The sequence below is a fragment of the Dasypus novemcinctus genome, chromosome 19 (genome assembly GCF_030445035.2).
Source record: "Dasypus novemcinctus isolate mDasNov1 chromosome 19, mDasNov1.1.hap2, whole genome shotgun sequence".
Taxonomy (NCBI): Eukaryota; Metazoa; Chordata; class Mammalia; order Cingulata; family Dasypodidae; genus Dasypus; species Dasypus novemcinctus.
This window is the reverse complement of record NC_080691.1, coordinates 40,205,132-40,227,214: the sequence shown is the minus strand read 5'-3', so window position 1 is coordinate 40,227,214 and position 22,083 is coordinate 40,205,132. Positions and strand designations below refer to the sequence as shown.

At 44.7% G+C, this 22,083-nt stretch overlaps 1 protein-coding gene across 1 annotated transcript in view; it reads right to left on the bottom strand.

Moving 5' to 3' along the window:
* Nucleotides 1-1,208: 1,208 nt before the first annotated feature.
* Nucleotides 1,209-22,083, bottom strand: part of RNF185 (ring finger protein 185) — a 42,682-nt gene continuing 21,807 nt past the window's right edge. The window contains exons 2-7 of the mRNA XM_004449775.4: nucleotides 15,610-15,833; nucleotides 13,124-13,142; nucleotides 11,329-11,441; nucleotides 9,909-9,963; nucleotides 6,664-6,781; nucleotides 1,209-4,861 (exon numbers count right to left, since the gene is read on the bottom strand). Coding sequence (XP_004449832.1) covers nucleotides 4,764-4,861; nucleotides 6,664-6,781; nucleotides 9,909-9,963; nucleotides 11,329-11,441; nucleotides 13,124-13,142; nucleotides 15,610-15,785 — 579 coding nt within the window. The 5' untranslated portion in view covers nucleotides 15,786-15,833 and the 3' untranslated portion in view covers nucleotides 1,209-4,763. The remainder of the gene's footprint in view (nucleotides 4,862-6,663; nucleotides 6,782-9,908; nucleotides 9,964-11,328; nucleotides 11,442-13,123; nucleotides 13,143-15,609; nucleotides 15,834-22,083) is intronic.

Sequence of the window (22,083 nt, the reverse complement as noted above, 5' to 3'; positions counted from 1 at the left end):
TTGCTCCACAGCAAGGCACTCAGGTCTATCTCTTCTGCCTCCTCCCTCTCTCATGTCCCATTCTCTCCTAGCTTTGGCCTAATGGTCTTCACCAGGAGGAACCGAAGGATAGCCAACACCCCAACTTCCTTCCAAGGAAGTTCAGATAACCCTGAGAAATGCAAGTTAAAATGTAAAGGAATAGAATAGCTGTCTCTGGAAATGATATAACCAAGATGTATCTTTCCAACATGGACCCAAAGAACACTTCAAAACTACTTGGAAGTTGAGAGGGATTTCTGGAGGGCAGAATAGGGCTGGGCAGGGAGAGGACCTACTGGGTTTCTAGCAGCCAAGTCACCTGTCCTGGTTATCCTGCTGTGGCTTGTTCAGTCCCTACTGGCTGACTTACAATCAACTCTCTAAGCAGACAGAAGAGGACCACCTCCAGTTTTTGCCATCCTGAGGGTACTGGTCTGTTGGTGCCAAACCAGTTTCCCAGTGTCACTCACTTCAAACTGAGCCAGTCTTTGGCCTTTAGTCCCTCCTCTCCCCAAATCATTCCATCTAAGATGGCCTGATTAATCATGCAGAAGTTTGTCTCTTATAAAGCTCAAAACTTTTAATTGCTCCTCACTGCCTACAAAACAAAGGGCGAACCAAGCCCTCATGAGCTACTTCTGTTAAATCCTGCAGTTTTTTCTCCTTACTTCCCTCACTTCAGGACTCAGCTTTTTCTAAGCCTAGTCTGCCCTTGCATCACTCTGCCATTTCTACAATCACCACTGCCTCCCATGTGTTCTGTAATTTTGTTGCCCAGAAGTGCAATCTTGTTTAAAGACTTGCTTAAAAACTGAACTCTTAAAATATTTTCAATTAAATCATTTTGCAAACCCCATGAATCTAAATCTGCACTGTCCAATATGAAAGGCATTAGCCACATGTGGCTATCTAAATTAGAATTAAATACAATGAAAAATTCAGCTCCTCAGTGCACTAGACCCTTCCATGTACTCAATAGCCACATGTAGATAGTAGCCAGTGTGTTGGAAAGTGCAGATGTAGTTGTATTAAGAGAGTGCTGTTCTAAACAATCATTGGTAATGGCTGCTAACATCACAAAGAGCGGGACCACCAGACATTATATACCTCCAGATATGATGCAATAGAAAGCACATACCACCACTTATGGCACAGTCTTATTTAAAAAAAGAAAAATCAAACTTGAATCTGGCCAAGTCTCTAGATTTAATAATCAACTTAAGGAAATACAAGGGTAAGAGGAGCTTATTAAATTAGTTACTGTAGTGTAGACACTACAGTGATGCAAATAACAAAATTGAGACTGTGGGAAACTCAACAGGACAAATGACCTGGTTTCCCTAACAGATAAACTTCAAGGGAAAGAAACGAGATTGAAGAGGAACCTATAAATGCAAAAGATACTTAAGAGACAACCAATGAACTCTACTTTCTGCACGATTTTTCTGTAAACCTTCAACTTATTAATAACAGTAATAATAATGAGACAACCAATGCCAGTACAGATCTGATTTGGATTTCAATTCAAATCAACCATATAAAAATTATGAGACAACCTGGAAAATATGAACAATGATTAGGTAAGTGATAACATTAAGGAATTATTGTTTTGAATGTACAGAATAGTACTTTTTGTTTAAAAACCCCTTTGAGGTACATACTGAAGTACTAACATAAGGCAGATGATGGGATTTGTGTCAAAATAGTCCCCTCTGCCAGGGCAGTGTGAGGGGAGGATAGATGCAAACAAGCCTAGACTTGAGTCATTGGAGTTGGGTGATTTGCACTTGGAGGCTTTATTGCCCTATTCTACTTTGGCACATGGTTTGTTCTTATCCATTGACTTAGTTCTCTGAGGACATGCCTGCCTCCTTACCTTTGCATTCTGATGGCCTGTGGCTCTGGTACGTTCCAAAGCCTGAGGCTGGGTCAACTTTGTAATCACACCAACATTTTCCAACTCACACCACTATGGAGGAACCTCCCTGAGGGGCACACCCCCTCTTTCAGGTGGACTGCTCAGGGACCCACCTACCCTGTCATGCAGAGAGGTGCTGTCCCTGAATAAACTTGTATTATCCTCAAGGCCCTGGTTGTCAACAAACTCAGCTCCATCTTGGCAGCCTGTCACTTGCAAACTGAGGAATTCCATGTACTTGTCAGGACTGGGGCCGCCTGTCAGATAGGCCACACCTTGGGCAGGGCAGTGAATGAAGTTTCTTAGTCTCTAATTACCAACAGCTGTCTGAAAACTTTCATCCTCAGTGTGACATTTCCAAGGATGCAGATGTGTCCCAGAGGCCAGACCAGTATGACTACTCCCCCCCATCCACGTCCCCCATGACAGACAAGTCTACAGCTCACAGTAATGTAAAACCATTTGTTTAATTCTAAATCAAATCACTTTCACAACAGTGAAAATTAGTGACTGTCAAGGTGTGCCACTGTACATAATGTCACTGTCTAACTGTGGCTGGGATCTGGTCCAAGTCCACAGAGTGGTGGCGGAGGGGTGGAAGGGGGATGGACACAGACACACAAAAGAAAGGAAAACTAACTTGGCAGAAGATGAGGTGGTAAGCCTGACGGTGCATGGGGGGAAAGGGGCTTCCTGCTGGGGCTGGGCCAGCAATCCCAAGACTGCTCTCCTGTCCCAGCTCCTGGCAGAGGATGAGTGGGGAACTACAAGGTTAAAAAGAAAGGGCACACAGCCAATCTGATTTTGATAACAGGTTCTTGGGATGCCTCTGCTGGTGGAACTCTCCTGGGCTCACTCCATTTTGTTAAAAAGTCCAAATGATTAATCTTCCTAACCAGAACCCTTCTTGAACCTTTCTTCTGTAAATAAACTTCTGTTGTGGCCATCCAACTGAAGTCCTCTCTCCCACCACTAGATGGGGCCACTGCAACGAAGTATCCCACCAATCCTCTCTAGAGCTGAAACTCCAGGACCCCATCTGACCATGGGGATTTCTGGAAGGTAATGAAAAGAGCACTCTTGAGTGGGTGCCCCAAGAATGTTTAAAATCCATCAGGCACACAGTAAAGCTGCGGCTTATTTCTACAGAATAGATCAGCAAGTGAACCACCTACTCAATACTTGTATTTTATCTGTTTAAACACTGAACTCTGGTGTAGATAGGTGCAAAGGGGAAGGGGAGAGGGTTGTGGGGAAAAGAGCTTCTTGTCTTCCTCAAGACCTTGGTTACCATTCACTATGCAGAGCCATGTCTGGACAAAAGCACTAGGTGGGGCTTTTGCCACTTTTTGGCTATTGCTGGGGGTGAGCCAGGAGCAGTGCAGACTGACAACGTGAAGGAGAGGCCCCAGAGGAAATCCATCTTCCCCTCTTCGGGTCTCCAGGCCTTGCAGGCAGAGCAAGACCTACTTCACAAGGTGAACTGTCCTACCTGCCCAGCACCAAATTCCTTTGATCAGATTCAGAGAAAGAAGCCTGTGAAATAAAAAATAATAAGGGGGGCTTGGAAAGTATAATGTCCCCTGGATTCCACAGGAAGGAAGAAATCATTATCATTGTGCTGAGGGTCCCAGGGCCTGCCATCTGGCTTTGGAAATCATCAGGGGTTGCGTGCTCTGGAGTCACATGCATCCCTGGTTTTAGCACACCTACAAGGAGTTTTCAGGGGAGTCCATCAAGCCATACCACAATCAGGCTTACTTGTGGTCTCCCCACTCCCTGCCTCTTCATCAAGGACAAACGGGCTTCTGAGGAGAGTAGTCTTTAACATGCAGCTAAGCTGACTTGAGAAGACTCCTTTGCATGACTTCTGGGAGAGGATACAACAGAGTTTCTGTGGCCTCAAGTTCAGGACTGCTTACTCAGTTGCTCCTGCATCAAAGCTCCAAATCCTGCTGGAGCCCCAAGCCCAGGTCTCTCCTACCATGCAGCAGTCAGTCCAGGCTTCACTGGAGTCTGAGCTCTATTCCCTCTGGCAAGAGAGGTGGATGTGCACAGTCTGGGAAGGAAAGCTGATGGGAAATCTGTGAGTTATGTCACATGCCTCACTGGGGTAAGCTATACTGGGAAATCAGGAGGTCATTCAAGCTGCTCTCTGGGGACAAAGACTGTGAGCATGACCCAAGGCCGATAAAAGATCTTTGGGTCTCTGGTGAATTCATGATGTGACTAGACAACCTCCAACTTCAGCTGCTGCAATTATGATCTTTACGGGAGAGCAATTTCTTGCCTCTCTGATGTGAAGGAAGAGGGGGAGGGAGGAGGACAGAGCAGCACTGAGATCTGGAAAGGGAGCCTTTCTGTCTGAGGAGCCCCACTGGCTTTGGAGGCCACTTACCAAGGGGTATTTATATTGATGAAAGAAAGTTTCCATAAATACCATTTGGTTCATCCCTTTGTTTTTTGTACTATTAGCCTCAAATGAAATTGTATTCTGGCAGTTTTTCTTTTCCTGCCTCGTTCCTGTGGAGCCAGAACCTGTTGAGTTGGCTGAACAGGATTTCATGGTGTCACTCATGAGAGGGGACTCAACGCCAAGGCCTGAGTAAAGTTATAGTAGGTCTTCCCAGTGATGATCACACTCAAGGGTCCTCACCAAATGGTCCTGAGTCCCAAAGCTCTGATAAAGAAGCAAGATTCCTTGATGTGTACTGACCCCACTGATTCTACAGGTCAGTATTAGCCAAAGAGCCAAACACCAAAGTGGGGGTAGCGCATCACCAGTCCAGAGGCCCTGCCACAGATGCAGGCTGGGAGCCCAGCATTAGGCAATCAGGAGCCAGAACATGATCACCAGGGCCACAAACAAGAAGAGGCGTGACAGGAACTGTTCATCCACGTACTGGGGCGTCCCAGGGACAGCTGAAGACACAGGAGGGAGAAGAGAGGCTGTTAGATTACTGTAACTGGACACACTGCCCACTCAGCCCAGGCGTTGAGAACATCAGTCTTTGTTACAACAAAATCCTGCACATGATTTCCAAACCCCCCAAATACCAGGCAAAACAAAAACATGTGGAACAACAGAACAATGAGGACAAGGTCTCCAAATTGTCCTAAAACATTTTGGCCTGAGATGCAGAAAGGTTACCTGTTTGTTAAACATCCTCTATGTGACAAGTGGTTTGTACACATCATTCCTTGGTGGGTACTATTATTCCCATTTTATGAAAGACAAAACCAAAGCATGGGAGTGGGGGGTATGAGGTGACCTGCCCAAGCTCATGAGGTTCATCTGGCAGAGCTCCACAGTCATACTCCCAACCTCTCCACAACAGTCCCCCTGTGTCACAGAGTCACAAGATTCTGGCACTGTAGAGCAAGGAGGGGCCTCAGAAAGCCCTGCACTGGAATGCCTTCTTTCTCCAGATGGGAGAACTAGGGCCCAGAGGGAGAAAGTGACTTATCTCCATCATCACATAACAGGCTAGGGGCAAACTGGGATGAGAACCTTGGGCTCTACTCCTCTCTGCTTTGAGAACAGCTATAATTTACAGATCCCTGTCCGGACTGAGGGGAAGAGAATCTATATCCAGGATGGGGAAACTATATCCAAACATGACAGGAGAAAACTTCCTGTGATTGTAGCAGGGGAATAAAGCAATCCAGAGCCCAGCTGGCTGTGGAATGCTATTTAACTGGGGAACACAGTATGAGCCTTGAGTCAGGAACTGGGCAGGTTCTGGCTGCCTCCACAGGACTCTGTCCTTTGCCCAGAGCAGAGAATGCCCTGCCCCTTGGGGTCTCCTTCCTCTGAAAAAGCAATGCATGCACCAAGCAGAAAATTTTAAGGCATATAAGGTGAGGAAGGGCATCCCCAAGATCTCTCGGTGCTGTACCAGATTCACTAGGTGAAAGCCCTCATGGATCCATGCAGGCAGGCAACAGAGGCTCACTGATGGCCTGCCATGTGCCAAGCACCAGGGTGGGATGGGCAGCAACTAAGACAACCCAGGTGAGCCCCGAGCTCAGAAGATTCTGCCATCAGGAACCACACACTGGTCATTTCTGTATCCAGCACTGTGCTCAGTGTACATGAGGCACCAAGGAGGGCGAAGAGAGCTCAACTGGCGATGGCATCTCCTCAGGCTCCCTGATAAGGATCTGGGCCACCCAGCCCACCACCCAGCTCTACACCAAAGGCGCTCTCAAGTTAGGTGGAAGGAGAAATGCAGCAAAAGGTGGCACCCCTAGGCAGGGTTCCCAAAGAGCTGAGGTTCGAGACCAGTCCCATGCCGTAGCCCTGGGGGATGCTGACTGTGATGCCAGAGATTCCAGAGGCTCTGACTCCTTGGCGGATCACCTCACCCTCCCCACCCCCAAACTGTTTCAAAGTGAGCATCATTTATAATTTTCTATTTTATGGACATAGGGTATATCTTGGATAAATTTTTCTGAGCATTTTCTTCCTATAAAATGGAGCAATTCGCACACCTGTCCCACAGGTGATGGTGAGGGCTCTGTACACTGTTTCCCACCTCAGGAGGCACTCACTATCCTTGGCATGACTGCCAGTAATCTGAAAACACTTGAGCACATTTTGAAAAGGCTTGTAATCCATCTTGTGATGACTATCTGTAAGGGATACACTGCTGAATTTTAAGGAGGCTTCAAGCAGGATTACCAAGATATGTTCCTGATTTCTCAAGGAGATAGGTTCCTACCTGGAGGAGGCCGTCCATCATTTATGTTAAACGCTGTGGCAAATATCCCAAAGGGAAATGCCCCAATTCCAAAAGACATCTGGAAGCCACCATCTCCAAATCCAAACCCTTGAAAGCCCTGTGTGGAAGAAATGCAATTAAGGTGAGACGCAAGTGTCTCCTGCACCTATCAAATGTAGCACACTATATGTGTGGGCACTTAAACTCATGGGGCCCTACCTCTCCTCCCTTCCCCTGCCATCCGTTTCCAAGGGAGAATACATCTTCTTCTCTAATCTAGACTATAAAGCAGAGGAATTCTGGGGCCCCCCTGCCCTTCTAGCCTTGGATTCCAGCTAATAAGGTGTGAATGGGCCAAAAGGAATGGCTCTGATCCAAAGTGAAACACCCTGCTGACCTCTCAGATCTTGAGGTTCTTTCCCAAAGTCCCACACTAGCTACTGACATTATCTACATTTTTGTAAGAGCAAAAAAATGGCACTATTTGCTTGATTACAAGAGAATGTCAAAACAAACTACATAGTATCTGTAATGGCAAAAAAAGTAGAACCCTAGTTAGCAAACAATGGAAGTCATTATCAAAATCTTGATTCAGGCTCTCTAAGGACCATTATGAAGACTGTGCAGCAACACAGAAATATTCTGGGATAAAGTTGTGAAACAAAATTGTTTGAATAAGACGGTCACAAGTACTTGATAATAGGTAGGTGTGTAGATAAGATATGGGTTAGTTTTTTTCCCTCAAAAACTTCTTTTAATATTGCTACATATAATTTTCAAAATTTAAAACTTTTTCTGACTGACAAAAGTAGAGTTTACTTGTTTTAAGATATTCAAACATTACAAGAATAACTGATACAGAAAGTCAGAGGTCTCCTTATTGGCCCTCCCATCTCATACCTCCCTTCCCCAGAAATAACCACTGTTAGCGGTTTGGTGTATTGTCTTGAGCATTTTCTCCCTATGCACATTCTACACTGCATCACCTTTCACTGAAAAGCTTCAGTAGGAATAACAATAGTGTGAATCAATAACCACCATTTTGTAAGCGCAAATGATGCTCTGGGCACCGTGCTAAGCACTGAGACACCAGTGTCACATTTAATTCTTACTTTAGCATTATCTGTATTTTACAGATGACCAACCTGAGGCTCAGGGAGGTAGAATAAATTAACCAAGGTCACACAGCTAGTAAGAGGTAGAGTTTAAATCTAAAACTAGGTCAACCTGACTGGAAAATCCTCACTCTTAATGATTGTGTACATCTTAAAAAATTTCTCTCATCCCCTGCCTCCCTTGCTAGATCCTTAAAGCAAGTGCTTCCATAGTAAGCCAAATGAACTTCATTTTTGAGTCACTGGCAAGTCACAAAAGTGGTCACACCCTGTCCCATGCTGAGCAGGCTCGCACCCAGCTTCAAACTTCTTGCTGTGTGGCACTACCTATGAAATGGTTGACTTAGTAAGACAGTAAACCTACAGGGAAGGAAAACAACCAGTTTCTATCTCCTCTGCCTCCTGCTCAGACCCAGCATGGCAGCGTTTGAGGGCTCCTGGGACTGTGACTGCCTTACCCAGGAAAGTGCAATTGTTTCATCAGGAACCACTGTTTCATTTAGCGCAATACTAAGGACTGACCTCTGGCCTTCCTTCTAGCAACATCTACACAATCCTACATGTTCTCACATATGGTGATTTTATGTTTCTGGGGCAAGGTATGCAAACAGCATCACAGGTGGACGCAGGTACTTGTAAAAAAAGCAGAAGATATGTGAAATGCAGTCGTCATGGCCAGCGTGTCTGGCTTCCTGGGGCCTCTTATCCCTGAGCAGGAGCTAATGGTCTGTGGGGAACCAGTGCCTAGGAAAGGTTAAATTTGTGTTGCCTAAAAGTCAAGAACAGGGACTTGAGAATCAGCCCCGTCTGGGTTTCAGCCCTGTGTGACCCTGGACAAGTCACTTTACCTATCTGGACCTCAGTTTCCTCTTCTATTAGAAGGCTGATATTGAAGTGAATGAGATCCTGCACATAAAGCTCTTAATATAATAGTTCTTCACATATACTAACCATTCAACAAGTGTGATTGCCATTATTAGTAAGGGTCATCTGGAAAAGAGAGCCTCAATTTCTAGCAGGGTCCCTGATTAAAAAATCCTACTCCTAGGAATCTTAAGGAAATGCCATAATTCAAACAAGAAAAAAAATGTATACAAAGGTGGTCTCTAAATATTATTTACAGTAGCGAAATATGGAATGCACTGAAAGGTCCTCCAATGAGGAAAACCAGAACAAAACTTACAGTGTATCAAAATTCAATAGAATAAACAGCAGCCTTTAAAAATACTTAAGGCCAATGGAAAATACTTCCAGTAAACAGAATGGCAATAGCTTCATAAACATACGTATCACAAGCATACAGATGATGAGAACATGGAGGAATGAGAATATACTTATGCTGGGATTCTGACCATATGGATGAAAATTTTGTCTTTAAAGTTTCTTCAATGACATTTTAACAAGAAATGGCTTTTTAAGACTAAGGTCTTATTTAAATGTGAAACATTCTTGAGGCAGTAATCCTACGTCTAAGATTGTCTTCCAATAAAATAACTGTGAGTCTGCTCAAAGATTTATCTATAAGCTCTTAAGAGTTATTTTTAAAATAGAGGGAAAAAAACAGTTATATGTCCAACAAAGGATTAGTTAAATAAATTAAGTCCATAACACAATATTACTGAAATGTAAAATTCCAAGACATACTGTTGAAAGTTTCCCTTCGGAGAATATAAACTCGGTTAAGGGATCTTTGCCATGTTCACTGACATATTGCGAGTGCCTAGAATAATGCTCAGGATATAGAAGGCACTTAAGTATCTGTAGAATGAATGACATTTTAAAAGGGGCTTACAAAACAGGAGCCAAATTATATATATATATTTAGGGAGAGAGACATACATTTTCTGTAGGTACAAAACACACATACACATGAATAGCTCTATAAAGTGTATGTGTGTGTATATAGAAAAATAGAAAAGAAGAAAATAGACCAAACAGTTTCCAGTGGTTATCTTCCAGGGGTTATCTCCAGTTGGTGTGCTTGTAAGTGATTTTCTCCCCCTTTTTTCCTTTCTGTATTTTAAATATTTTCCTTCACTTTTACAATCAGAGAGAAAAACTGTACGGCCAAGAGGGAAATTTCTAAAGCCAGGGCTCAATTCTAAAAGCTTCTCCTAGAATGTTCCTCACCCCTCTGTTCTCCGGCTCTGGCCTCTGTCCCTGAGGACGGGGTGGGGTCTTCTCTCTGAAACAGAAATATGTAAAATTATAATATGCTGTGAACTGAGAGGCTCTTCCCCAGCAAGGCCAGGGCATTAAAGTTTCTCTATATTTGGCTGTGTCCCCTTCCTGCCCAGCACCTGGCCCAAATGAACTTATGCCAAATTCATTCAACCTGCAATTTTTTTCCTAACTGTAAAGAAACCAGGTAGAAAACCAGCTTGTTATGAGATATTCATCAGATTGCAGCCTACTCCTTTCATTGGTTGGTGGCTATGAAAGATGGCCAGACCCTTCCTGAGTCTGTGATACAGGGGTCATGGAGGCAAAGATGTCAGAAATCCTCACCCCAAACCAAAACAGCTCATCAGCAGAAAGGGTTGATAGTCAGGACCTCTCTGATCTGCCCCTATCTAACCTCAGCTTTACTTCCCATTGCTCTTGGGCAAGTAGCCCACACTATTCTTTTTGCCTTGCAGTTTCAGCCTCCCATCCCTCACTGTGAATACACGTCAGGCACTAGGTGGGACACTCCCAAGACTAAGACAATACAAAGACCCTACTCTTGATGTATTCATGATTTAGGGGAAGGGATTTCTTTAACAGAGCTATAAACTAAGGGTGTGTGTGGTGGGAACACAGATGAGAGCAACTACTGTGGGACTGAAAGACTGCTTCAAGGAGGAGATGACTTTAGGACTGCTCATAAAAGATGGGAAGAAGTTAGAGGAGGAAGAGAGGGATAAGCAAGACCGGGAGGGACAGAAGCAGAGGCAGTGCAAATATGAAGTCTCATCACTGTGAAAGTGTATGTCCCTCCAGGGGAAGTCCAATATGGCCGGTGTACAGGGTATGCCAGAATGGTGTGGAGGAGGTGAGAGAAGCCACCAGAGAGGTCAGCAGATGCCAGACCCTGAAGGGCTTTCAGCATGCCTCTTTGTAGAATGCTGGACCCACTTGCCTCCATTATTGGAAATCCCCACCTCCACAAAGCCTACCAGACCCCCTTTCTCTTCTCTCTGCCTACTTTATATACCCTCTTCACTGCTGGAGCCACTCCACTGTCTGGAGACTCACCTACCGTCCATCCCATTTCCCGGGCTGCTCCTTCACAGCCCTTTGCACACTTGCAGTTGTGCTATTTGGGGCACTGCTGGGTTGCAGATCCAGCACACGGTGCCTGCCCACTGGGAGACGCCCAGTGGATATCTGTTTTACAGAGCAACAAGTGGCAATTTGGCTCCTCTCCCCACATGGCCAATGCCCACTTGGATCCTGACTGTCTCAGACCTGAGCAGTCGGCAAGTAGTCAGTAAAGGGTGGGGTGTGGTATTGAACACAAATGAATTCATGTCCATGGGGTCATGTGAGAGCTGGCCCAAGTCCTCACCTGGGGTCCTGCTGCCCAGTGCTGCCCCTGCCGTAAAGTGGGATGACCTTGTCTCGGCTGATGCCAGCTTTGCAAACAGGACACACCTGTCTGTTAGGTCTGGTCTCCAACCACTGCAAATGGAAGAGAAAAATGCATGACCGGCCTGCAACCCACGACACAGTGGCCAGTCAGACTCAGCAGCAGAACAACCCACCCCAGGCGAGCACAAAGATCTGATTTAGAGGGTCAGAGGCCTCTAAACTACGAAATATCTCAAGGAACCTGACTCTTTGATTCCTGCTCCTGGCACTCAATCAATATTTATTAATAGTGAAATCAAAATTGCCTTTAAATTCTGTTAACATGAAATAGGCTTCTTTAAGCTTTCTCTCTTGGGGTTCCCAGAAATAGAGCAGGAAAGAACCATAAGCCTGGGGCTCTATCAGGAGTTCTGACAGACCCATCCTCAGTTTAGGCTGCCAATGTGGGCATAATACCTTTAAATCTCTGTCTTCCCCAGTGGATCAACTTTTTATTATTCAGGTGTCATTTTTTTCTTTCAGTGATTTCCTATTTCTACAATACTTCCCCAACAACCTTGTATCCCAGACATCAGCATCCAGGTATAAGCTGATAATTTTCTGGTGATTTACTCTATGCTAAAGGATAGTTTTTACTCATTATCTAAATTTGCTTACTCTTTTTAATTTATTGATTTTGCATTCAATTATTTCTTTCAATATTAAAAAACCCAGAATCCTGTCTTGGGCTTCCCAGATATTTCACTGGTTATATTAAAAACACTTCATTTAACTTTCTTAAAAACAAATAAAAATGATAAAATGTGTTTCCTGTAGTGTTTTTATAGACATTAAATAATATTTAATACATATACATTTTTTCTTGACATTTATTTTCAAATATAAATTCCATCTTTAGACTCAATTGTATACAAAAATATCAGCCTAGGACTTCAGGATGAGGAGAAGGGAGCATTTAATGATTTTATATCTTACCTCCTTTCTTACTGCCAGTACTTCCAAAACCTACATGTCATATGCTCTTCATAAACTTAGAGCTGACTTGTTCTGTCAGGCTTTGCTTGGGTCAGAATGAGCACCCCTGGGTATAATGGAGATGCCTTTCTTGTCCCCTTCTTTCTTCTTCAATCCAGATTCCAAAGCACTAGAGGTCTGGAACTTCTGTCTGGCCCCCACATTCCTAAACCACCTATAAAGTATGGGGCTCTACTGCCCACTATGCAGAAACAGCCTGCAGTGAATTCAGCTGACTGTGAACGCCAGGCCCAGCTCTGTCTCACGGAGCAGGTGCCTGGGTCTTGGTGAATACTAACTGGTTTGCATAATAATATAAAGCTGGGAAAACACTTTTTCTCCTTACAAAAGCATTCTGTTAAAATTTTAAAAGTTTTCCCTTCCTAACATTTTCAAGATACCTTTAACGGTGGGGGAGATTATTGATATGATAGGAGGTACTTTTTCTAGGGGTAGATTCTCAAAAATATAAAGGACTTAACATATATCAAATCCAACCCAATTTACAAACACAGACTTGAGCCAAGAGAGGTGGTGGCCTGCAAAGGCCACAAAGGCTGTTGGTGGCAGAGCTAGGACCATTCTGGTTACCACACTGGCCCCTTACTTAAGTAACTATATAAAGAGGGCTGGGGGAAACAAGTAAATGAGCCCACAAGCAGGGGAGATTGCGACTTCTGACAGCAGTCTCCTGAGACCAGAGGTATATTGTGCAACCACAGCTGATGAAAGACAAAGTAAAATGAAATGCATCTTACCTGATGTAAACACGGCCAACTGCCAAAATCCCCAGAGCAACCAGCCATCAAGGAGAAAGAGAAAGGGGGAAAGGAAGAAAAATGCTTTCATTAGCAGATAACAGTGATGGGAGCAGTAAGATGGGAAAAGGATGAGACTAGGGAGCACTGCCCCCACTCCCCCACCCCCAAACAGACAGCTCATCTCTTCTCCTGGAACTACCTTACCAGGGGCTCCGTTGGCAGATGTCAGGAAGTAGAAATGTGAAAGGCAAGAGTAGACTAAAACCACAGGAAAAATGCAGCAATGGGTACAAGATCCCAGTCTCTGCTCAGGGGTAACACTCCATGTGAGACCCCAGGTCCCAGAGCATCCCAGAGCCAGCTTCCCTACGCAATAGCCTTTGGGGGGTTATGGCCTCTGAAGGAATCCAATAAGCTCTGCGCAGAAAAATACATGGGAGCATTCCCAAGCATACACGTGCATACACACCTGCACACTATTTTAGACTCAATTTCAGTGGATTCATAGACTCCTCAGCCTCATGGAATGTGTGAACTCCCAGGCAGTCCAGATCCGGTTTAACAAAATCTTCAGGCTACCCTCAGCCTTGAGTGCTTTGCTGGCAGGATTAGGATAAAAATTTGGGCCTATTCTAAAAACTTCTTTAAATAACGGAAAGAATGGGTTTTGTTACTTGGCAGAAAGGGCTAACTTCAGCTCAGTGAGTTACACTGACATTTACGGATTTGAAAGGAAAAATAAGTTTTCTAACTCCACGTTCTTTATTTTTCTTTTGCTTTCTAATTCATTCACATATACATGCACTCAAATATCTACGGCACACCTACTATGTGCCAGGACAGCAGTCATGGAGACATGGTTTCTGTCTCTCACATAACATGCATCTTCTCTAGCTGAGTAAAATATGGATTCAAAGAAACCAAGGAGGTTTAGCTTCACAAACCAGACACACAATTTCCCTGGATGTACAGAAGCCTGACATCTGGCTCCAACCTTAAACTTGCAATGTTACTCCAAGCTGAGGTGATAACACCCCCAATTGTGGCAGATCTCCACTGGCAATTTTCCCCCAAAAGCAGTGGGGGAGAAGTGGAGGTGACTGAATGACACTCCTGGAAACTACCTGGGATAGAAAAATTATAATGATTATTGCCACTTACTAAGCACCTACTGTGCACTGAACTATGGCTGAATAGCTTTGGATTTGTTACAGTCTTGAATGGTCACATGAACCTACCAGGGGTATAATTATCTTCATTTTGCAGATGAGGAAACTGAAGAGCTAGCATACATCCAGGGACATACAGCCTGGACTGGAAGCATCCATTTCATTTTGGAGTGTGTTCTTTCCTCTGATTACGTGTCTCTCTTATTTCTTAATTTTGTCATGCATTTCAAGTGCTGGCTTTATGAAACCCCAGAATAGCTACAATTTCTAGAAGGTTCAATCACAACAAAGTCTTTGTGTAAAACAACGACTAGAGCAAGAGCCTTCAGGACAAAAAACTCTGCCCTGTTCTAGTAGCTCAGCAATAAATTTATCTTATACATTGTTGCCAAATTAAACTCCTTAAATACTGCTTAAATGATCCTTCACATCCCTACCCTGCTCCATATCCTACTTAGTCAAATCTGGGTTTGATAATCTGGCACGATCTTCCCTTAACCATTCTTGTTTCCTAACACTCCCAGCTCCCCAGCCAGGGGCCTGTGCATGGTATGCAGTAGCTCTGGGGGTCACAGATGTACCCAACAGTGCACGTGCCTGCCTCAGGCAGCACATCCTTTGCCTTAGCTGACATTCTCAACCCTTTACTTACACAAACCCACTCTTCAATGTCCAGCTCAAAATCTCAAAAGAAAACATAAAATCTCAACATTCATCAAGATTCTTAGACCCAGGAGGAACTCTGTAATCATCCAGGTTGGAATGAACACTGACTGGCCAGTTCATTTTTTTTTTTCCTTTCTCTTTTCTCTCTCTCCCAGTTCATTCTGACATACATAAACCATAGTAACAATTATGATGTGCTCAGCAAAAACAGTATTTACTCTGTGCTATATGCTTTTACATATGTGAAGTCATTTAGTGCTCACAAACAACTAAAATGAGGCACAGACCGTGTAGGCACTTTGCCCAAGAACCCCACGCGAGGAGGTGACATGACAAGGCAGTTAGACTCCACAGACCGAGCTCTTAACCAACAGGTAATAATGGCCTCTCTGCTCAGCACAGCAAGTGGCACAGTTAGTGCTCACTAAATGGTCAGTATTATTACTTTAGAGATGGGAATCTGGAGCACAGGATGGGGACAGGGTTTGTCTGAGGATACCATGCTCATCAGGAGAAGGGGTGAAATGGGAACCCAGGCCTCTTGGACTTGGTGTGTCAGGAGCAGAAAGCCTTCTGCTCCAAAATTGCCTGGCGCCACAGACTTTCCAAACTTGGTAGTGTCTTTTAGGGCAGCGGTAGGGTACTGACCAGAAGAGGTGGCCACACAGGCTGATGACAGCGTCCTTGGCTGTGTCCAGGCAGATGTTGCACTCAAAGGTGCTGTCCTGCCCTCCGCTCTCGCCAGCACCGTTGCTGCTCCCGCTAGGCCCCCCTGCGCTGGAGTTCTCAGGGGAAGCAGAGGCCGAGGGCCCCTTGCTCGCCATCCTTGGCTTGCAGCAAAGCTCTGAGTGAAGATTCTCCCCAGGGAAATCCTGAAAGGCAGATAGCACTTAATTGCCCATTTCCATAGCCCACTCTTCCCAGCTTCCATGCTAACACCCCCACCTCTTCTCAGCACCAGAAGCTCAGATTATGGCTAAACCCCTGTGTAGACTTCCCAGAGGTAACAGAGGAAGACAGCGGTGGAGAATGACCTGGAGGGCAATGACTCAGAAACTTCCCATGTACACAGCCTGGAATGCAGCACACAAATACCCTGAATTGCACAAATCTAGAGACCATCTCTGGATCATTCTCCATAGGAACCAGGACCCTATCTCATTTGTCTTTATACTCTTCCATGATAACCATCCCAAACTGAACCCTCAGGATATCCTCTAGCTCTTTCGACAACCACTATATTGACAGATGAATCTGCTTGGGCTAGAAGCTCATGATTGGCCTATGCCAGAATATATATTTTTTTTAAAAAAGAAAATTCCATAACTGTGAATGGTCAGAGCTGGGAAAGACCAGAAAGGTCATCTGGTTCAGTATCTTCCACACTTCAATCTTTTGTGTGTCCCCTTCTGCCATGTTAGAATAACACCAATATTGTTTAAATCTATCAACTTTCTAGCCAAATACATCTAAAGAGGAAGTTTAAGTAATGACTGTAATGAAAAAGAAGTTGTTTATCTCCATACCACCTGAAATCATCTGGCACACTGCAGGAACACCTGATCTGGTTCAATCTCTTTAGGAAACTGAGGTCTGAGATCGTGCAGCTAGCTGACTAGTACAGAGATGAGTCTCAAGATGTTCAAGATATATTCAAACAACTGTACCACCACAGACCAAGCTGGCTACCAAATGTTGTAGAAACAAAAGTGCTGCTCACTACCACCTCCAAGTCAAAGAACCTGGCCAGGAGCTGAACAGGAAGGAGGAGAACACCAACACCAGAGAGACCCAGAAACTCTAGGTACAGACTAAGAATCTGTCAGAAGCCTGATCTGGCCACCCTCACCATCTCAGAAACCCAGTAGGAAATACTAGCTGGGCACCAGTCAGAGAACCAGAGCTTTGGTGTTGGTCTCAGCCAGCTTGCCAGCTTGTTTGGGAAACTTCCCTTCCCTTTCCTCATCTGTAAAATGAGGCATTGGATTAGGTGGTCTCCAAGGTCTCCCCTTCCATCTCTGAGACTGCTACTCCACGATACTTTACCCACCCCGCCCAAACAGGGCAGTCCCTCCCTCCACAAGTCTGGGACTCACCACTGTAGCACGGGAAGACTACCCTAATTTCAGATTCCTGAGTAAGAGGAGATAAGGACCCGTGGCTGCCTCAGACTAAGAAGCTTTCCTTCACACTACGGATTCAGGGCTCTGGGCTCAGGAGCATCCCTCACCACGACAGGAGCTTAGTGACTGGAGAAGGGAGAGGAGGCCGGCTCACTACCACTTTTCCGTCAGTTACATCATTTTACATGATGTCCCAGAAGGGCAGCTGGCTGCCTGCAGTACTGTGCCTTCCCGGCCTCGGCTCCAAGACCTTCCCCCTCGCCTGGTGCTTCTTGCTCTACACACGACCATCTGCTCTCTTCTTTGGGGTGAAGCCTGCTTTTGAGAGCTGCATTATGGGTCAAGTACCCCAAGTACCAACCCATGTATGTTTGTTTAAAAATATGTATCTTTTTAAAATTAAGAACTATGTGCACAGATGTGAAAGGGCAACAATACAAATTAGGTTCACTGGCCCATGAGTCAGCCTCCTGAAGTACACACTAATACCTATGATGTGTTCTAATCAAGCCTCTAAAACAAATTACCCATTCAAAGAAAACGGGCAGACAATGAATGTGTGAAACGACTCCATGAGGATGCAATCAGACAAATTCAGAATGTGGGACGTTCCACAGGACAAATAAGACAGGTTCTCTGAATTGGTGGGGAGCTGGGAGAATGACTGTTATTTTCTAAGTCCTCCATGTTTATAATACTGGCATTTTTACATGTATTACTTTTGAAATCAGGCAGAACAATAACAAAAACAAGTTTTTAAAAATCTTTAACATTTCAGGTTTTCCCAATCCTGAAAAGCTCTGAGTTCAAGTTCTGATTCTACCACTAACTAGATATGTGTCCCTGGGTAAATCCCTTAATGGCTTGAATCTCTTTTCTCACCTGAAAAGCAAGGTGTCATGCCTCCGACAGGATTGCTGAGGTGGCCCCATGAGATAACACAGTGACCTGGAGGGCTCTGCTCTTGGGGAGGTGCTCACACATATCACTTCCCCTGGCCTGCTGCCTTTCCCAGTGCCTGGGCTCACGGGTTCTGCCTGGCCCACATTCTTACACAACAGGCACAAGGGAACCACGAGGGTCAAGGCAGGAGGTAGGGGTGGAAATGATCTGGAGACGGGAACAGGTCAGCTCAAGAGTTTTCAAGGAGTGGCACCTTCCAACAGGCTAGCAGTTGGGGGTCAGGCACTGTGCAGGCTCATGCATCCCAACTCTCTGTGGACCAATAAATAATACAACTATCATTCTAATTCCAAGTAGACTGACCATATGGCACCTACAGCCTACCAGGACCTAGAGCCTCAGGTCCAGTAGGTATTCAAATATTTGCTGAATGCAGGCATGTATGACTGATTTTGGTCAACTCCCTGGCCAGCAACTCACAAACCTCTTTGCCACACAGTCAGGGTCCCCAAGTAGTACGCCCACAACCCTGGGGCCTCCTCTCCTCACCTCCTCCCTACCCCCATCCATGGGAACCTCACCACACCAGGGCAGCATGGCAGAAGTGAGCAGCATCCCCAGGAGACTGTCCACTGAGAACCTACAGAACCACAGAATGTGGCCATAGCCTCGTGAGCCCAGCATGACGGGATAGCGGCCCAGAGGACAGAGGGTCCAGAATTGCCTGGTCAGCTCAGAAATTAGAGCAAAAGGGAAGCAGACTCTAAAACCTGATCTATGTCCGGCAAAAATCTCTTCTGGTCCCTGTAGGGCCTACAGACTTTGACTTAAATATACAGCAACTTTGTTGGGGCTGGTTCTATGCCCCTTTCATTACCCTAATCATTCTTCACCCCTGACCTGAACCCACTTTCTAGTTTTTAAAGCACATTCACTTCTATCACCTCTTCTGATCCTCACCCATTTATGAGGACATCAGGCCAAGGAGGTTAGAGATCTTGCCGGAGAACTGAAAAACACTGTACAGTGACAAATTCAGATTACATAGCATGAGATCCAGTGTTCTTCCCACACTTAAAATTTTAATTGTGCTATTCCTTTAATATGCACAAAATTCAACACCTGGTATGTTTCTCCTTAAATTCACAGTGCAATGCTATAACTTTTGAGCTCTTTAAAGTAAATACAGGGAAGCGGACTTGACCCAACGGATAGGGCATCTGCCTACCACATGGGAGGTCCGCTGTTCAAACCCCACACCTCCTTGACCCGTGTGGAGCTGGCCCATGCGCAGTGCTGATGCACGCAAGGACTGCCGTGCCATGCAGGGGTGTCCCCCACGTAGGAGAGCTCCACGTGCAATGAGTGCACCCCGTAAGGAGAGCTACCCAGCGCAAAAGAAAGTGCAGCCTGCCCAAAAATGGTGCCACACACACGGAGAGCTGACACAACAAAAAGAAACACAGACTCCCGGTGCCGCTGATAAGGATGGAAGCAGTCACAGAAGAACATACAGTGAATGGACACAGAGAGCAGACAACTGGGGGGGGGGGGGGGAATGAAATAAATTAAAAATAAATCTTAAAAAAAAATAAATACAGAGCAAAACCATCAATCATCAATTTATTCATTCCACCAACAGCTCCCCAGTACCAACTACAATGGAGCCCTGGTACTTCCAATGAGGGAGAGAGGGAGATTGAGGGGTGGGAGTGAGGGATGTGTACAAAAAAAAAGCAAGACCAAGTTGAGGTCCTGTAGACTAGAACAGGAGCTAAGGAAGGCACATGTATAATTAAGAATTCTTAAACATCAAACTCACCTGTTTCTTGCCTGTTTTTCCTAAACAGGCAAACTCCCAGAAAATCGTTCTCAGACTCCTCCAAGGACTTAAAATCTGGATATAGATAGGTTCCAAGTATCTATATTTTTAAATAAGTGTTCCCCCCAACGCCACCTCAGATAATTCTGATAAGCAAAGTTTTAGAAACTCAGCTCTAGAACAAAGAACTATACCAAAATTACAAAGTAACACCACAGCAGTAGTGCTTAAGGAGGGATAGTCACCTTGGGGTCTCACCTTCAGAAACGCACATGCCCTAGCTGCTGTCCAGAGGAACCACAATAAAGCCAGATAAACTTGAGGGGTAAGTCTGCTAAGATCCAGACCAGCTAGCACCTGGTCTACCTGGGACAGAGCTATTTTAAGAAACTAGTTTACACCTTATTTTGAAAACATACAAAAAAAATTCCAACTTATGACGCCCAGGGTGACACACGTAGTCCTGGGACTAGAGCAGATTTGCAATACTAAATGATTCTTTAGAAATGCAGATCCTGGCAGCTAAGTTGATTAACTCAGCATTCTATTACCTTCCCCAAAGCTGGCCTTTGGTCCACTTGCCCTGCATTGGACTAGAAATGAGCAAGGGAGAAAATCCAAGAGTTGTGTATGCCAGCAGGAACCACCAGGGAACTTGACCTCATGAGGAAATCTCTTTGTAGCTTTTTCCTATTCATTTCTCAGGTTCTACAGAACTGAAGATGTACATAATCTGCCTTCTCTGACCCTTTAACTCTAAGAATTCTAGGAGCAGGGTGCACAGAGGCCCCTAGAAATGTTCATTCTAGGTAGGAAGATTCCAAAATTGGTTGATTAAAAAATGGCGCAATTTGAAAGGGGACCCAGCAGAGGTCTTGTTCCTGCCGACACATGCTTATTCACGAGGAAGCCTTCTGCAAAGGAATTTTGGCACTCCTGAATCTGTCTGAGCTGCTCACTGGGCTGCTGCTGGACCACATGTAAGCAGATGGGATATGTATTCCGAGAATGTCTACATCACACTCACAGAAGACTGGAGAAGAAATCTGAGTAACTTGATTGGAACCTGGAACACACAGAAACTAGGCTCTAAAGTTCAGACGCTAACTGGTGTTTAGGGCTCCTAGGTTGGCTGGCAGAGGCCTGGTCCTCAAAGACAAGACAAAGGGCATAGGTGGACTTTCAGGTCCAGAGGGACAGAAGAGGCTGAGAGGACTAGCCTCTTTTTCTTGGGTCTGTCCTTTCTGGTAACCTCTTATCTCCCTATCTACTCAATCAACCCCCTCTCCTGTCTTCAAAGATTTATTAAACTCCTATTATTTACCAGGCATTCAGGACCAGTGTGTCAGATGCTAAGTGGGGTGTGTAGAGTGCATGAAGGCAGGAGATGCAGGGGAGGAGGTAGACACAGCAGGCGGGACAAGTGGACAACTCCCAGTGCCATTCAGGGCACAATGAGGGTGTGGGGGCAGCAAGGGCTGGGACTGAAGGAGTAAGCAGGCAGGGGCCAGATCATGAAGGAGTCACATGCCATTCATTACAGAAAGCTTAGATGCCAAGTGCCCTTCGGCCCTGACCTTCACACTCCCTATTGGGGCACCTAACCCAGAACCATCCAGCCTTCCAAAGGGCTTCATGATTCCACAGTCTCTTTCTCTCCCCATCCAATCTCATTCTTGGGTTAATTAGTACATCTACATGACAAACTACAAAGCCACTAAAAATGATACTTAGGTAGGGATTTTGCTTACATGAGAATTTTAATTACATAATATAACGTTAAGCAAAAAAGAGGACACATAATTGTATACAAAAGTGAATATATTGTGTAGCAGCAGGTTGAAAATTTATAGAAAAAAAAACTAGATGGGGCCAAAAATATTAATTGCAGTCATCTCCAGATAGTGGAATTATGGGAAAATTTCTTTTTTTAACACCTAACCGAACTTATCAGTTTTTCTATAGTGAGTACTGTGTTATTCGTTTTTTGTTTTGTTTTTAGGGAAAAATTTATTTTCATTTTTTCTGAAAATATTAGGGACTATGAAAAATAAGCTGAATATTCTGGCTGTAGCAAAAGTGAAATACAAATAACATTTGAAAATCATGTTTAACTTTAGAGAAACATGTTTAAAAATATACCGAGTTTAACACTCTTTCCTTTCTAGAACAAAACAAGTTAAATCACACTAGAGTTTTTTGGTTTTTTTTTTAATTGACTATTTTTTTAAAGAAAAAAAGCACTCAATTCCCACCCTGGATTTCTGTTTGTAG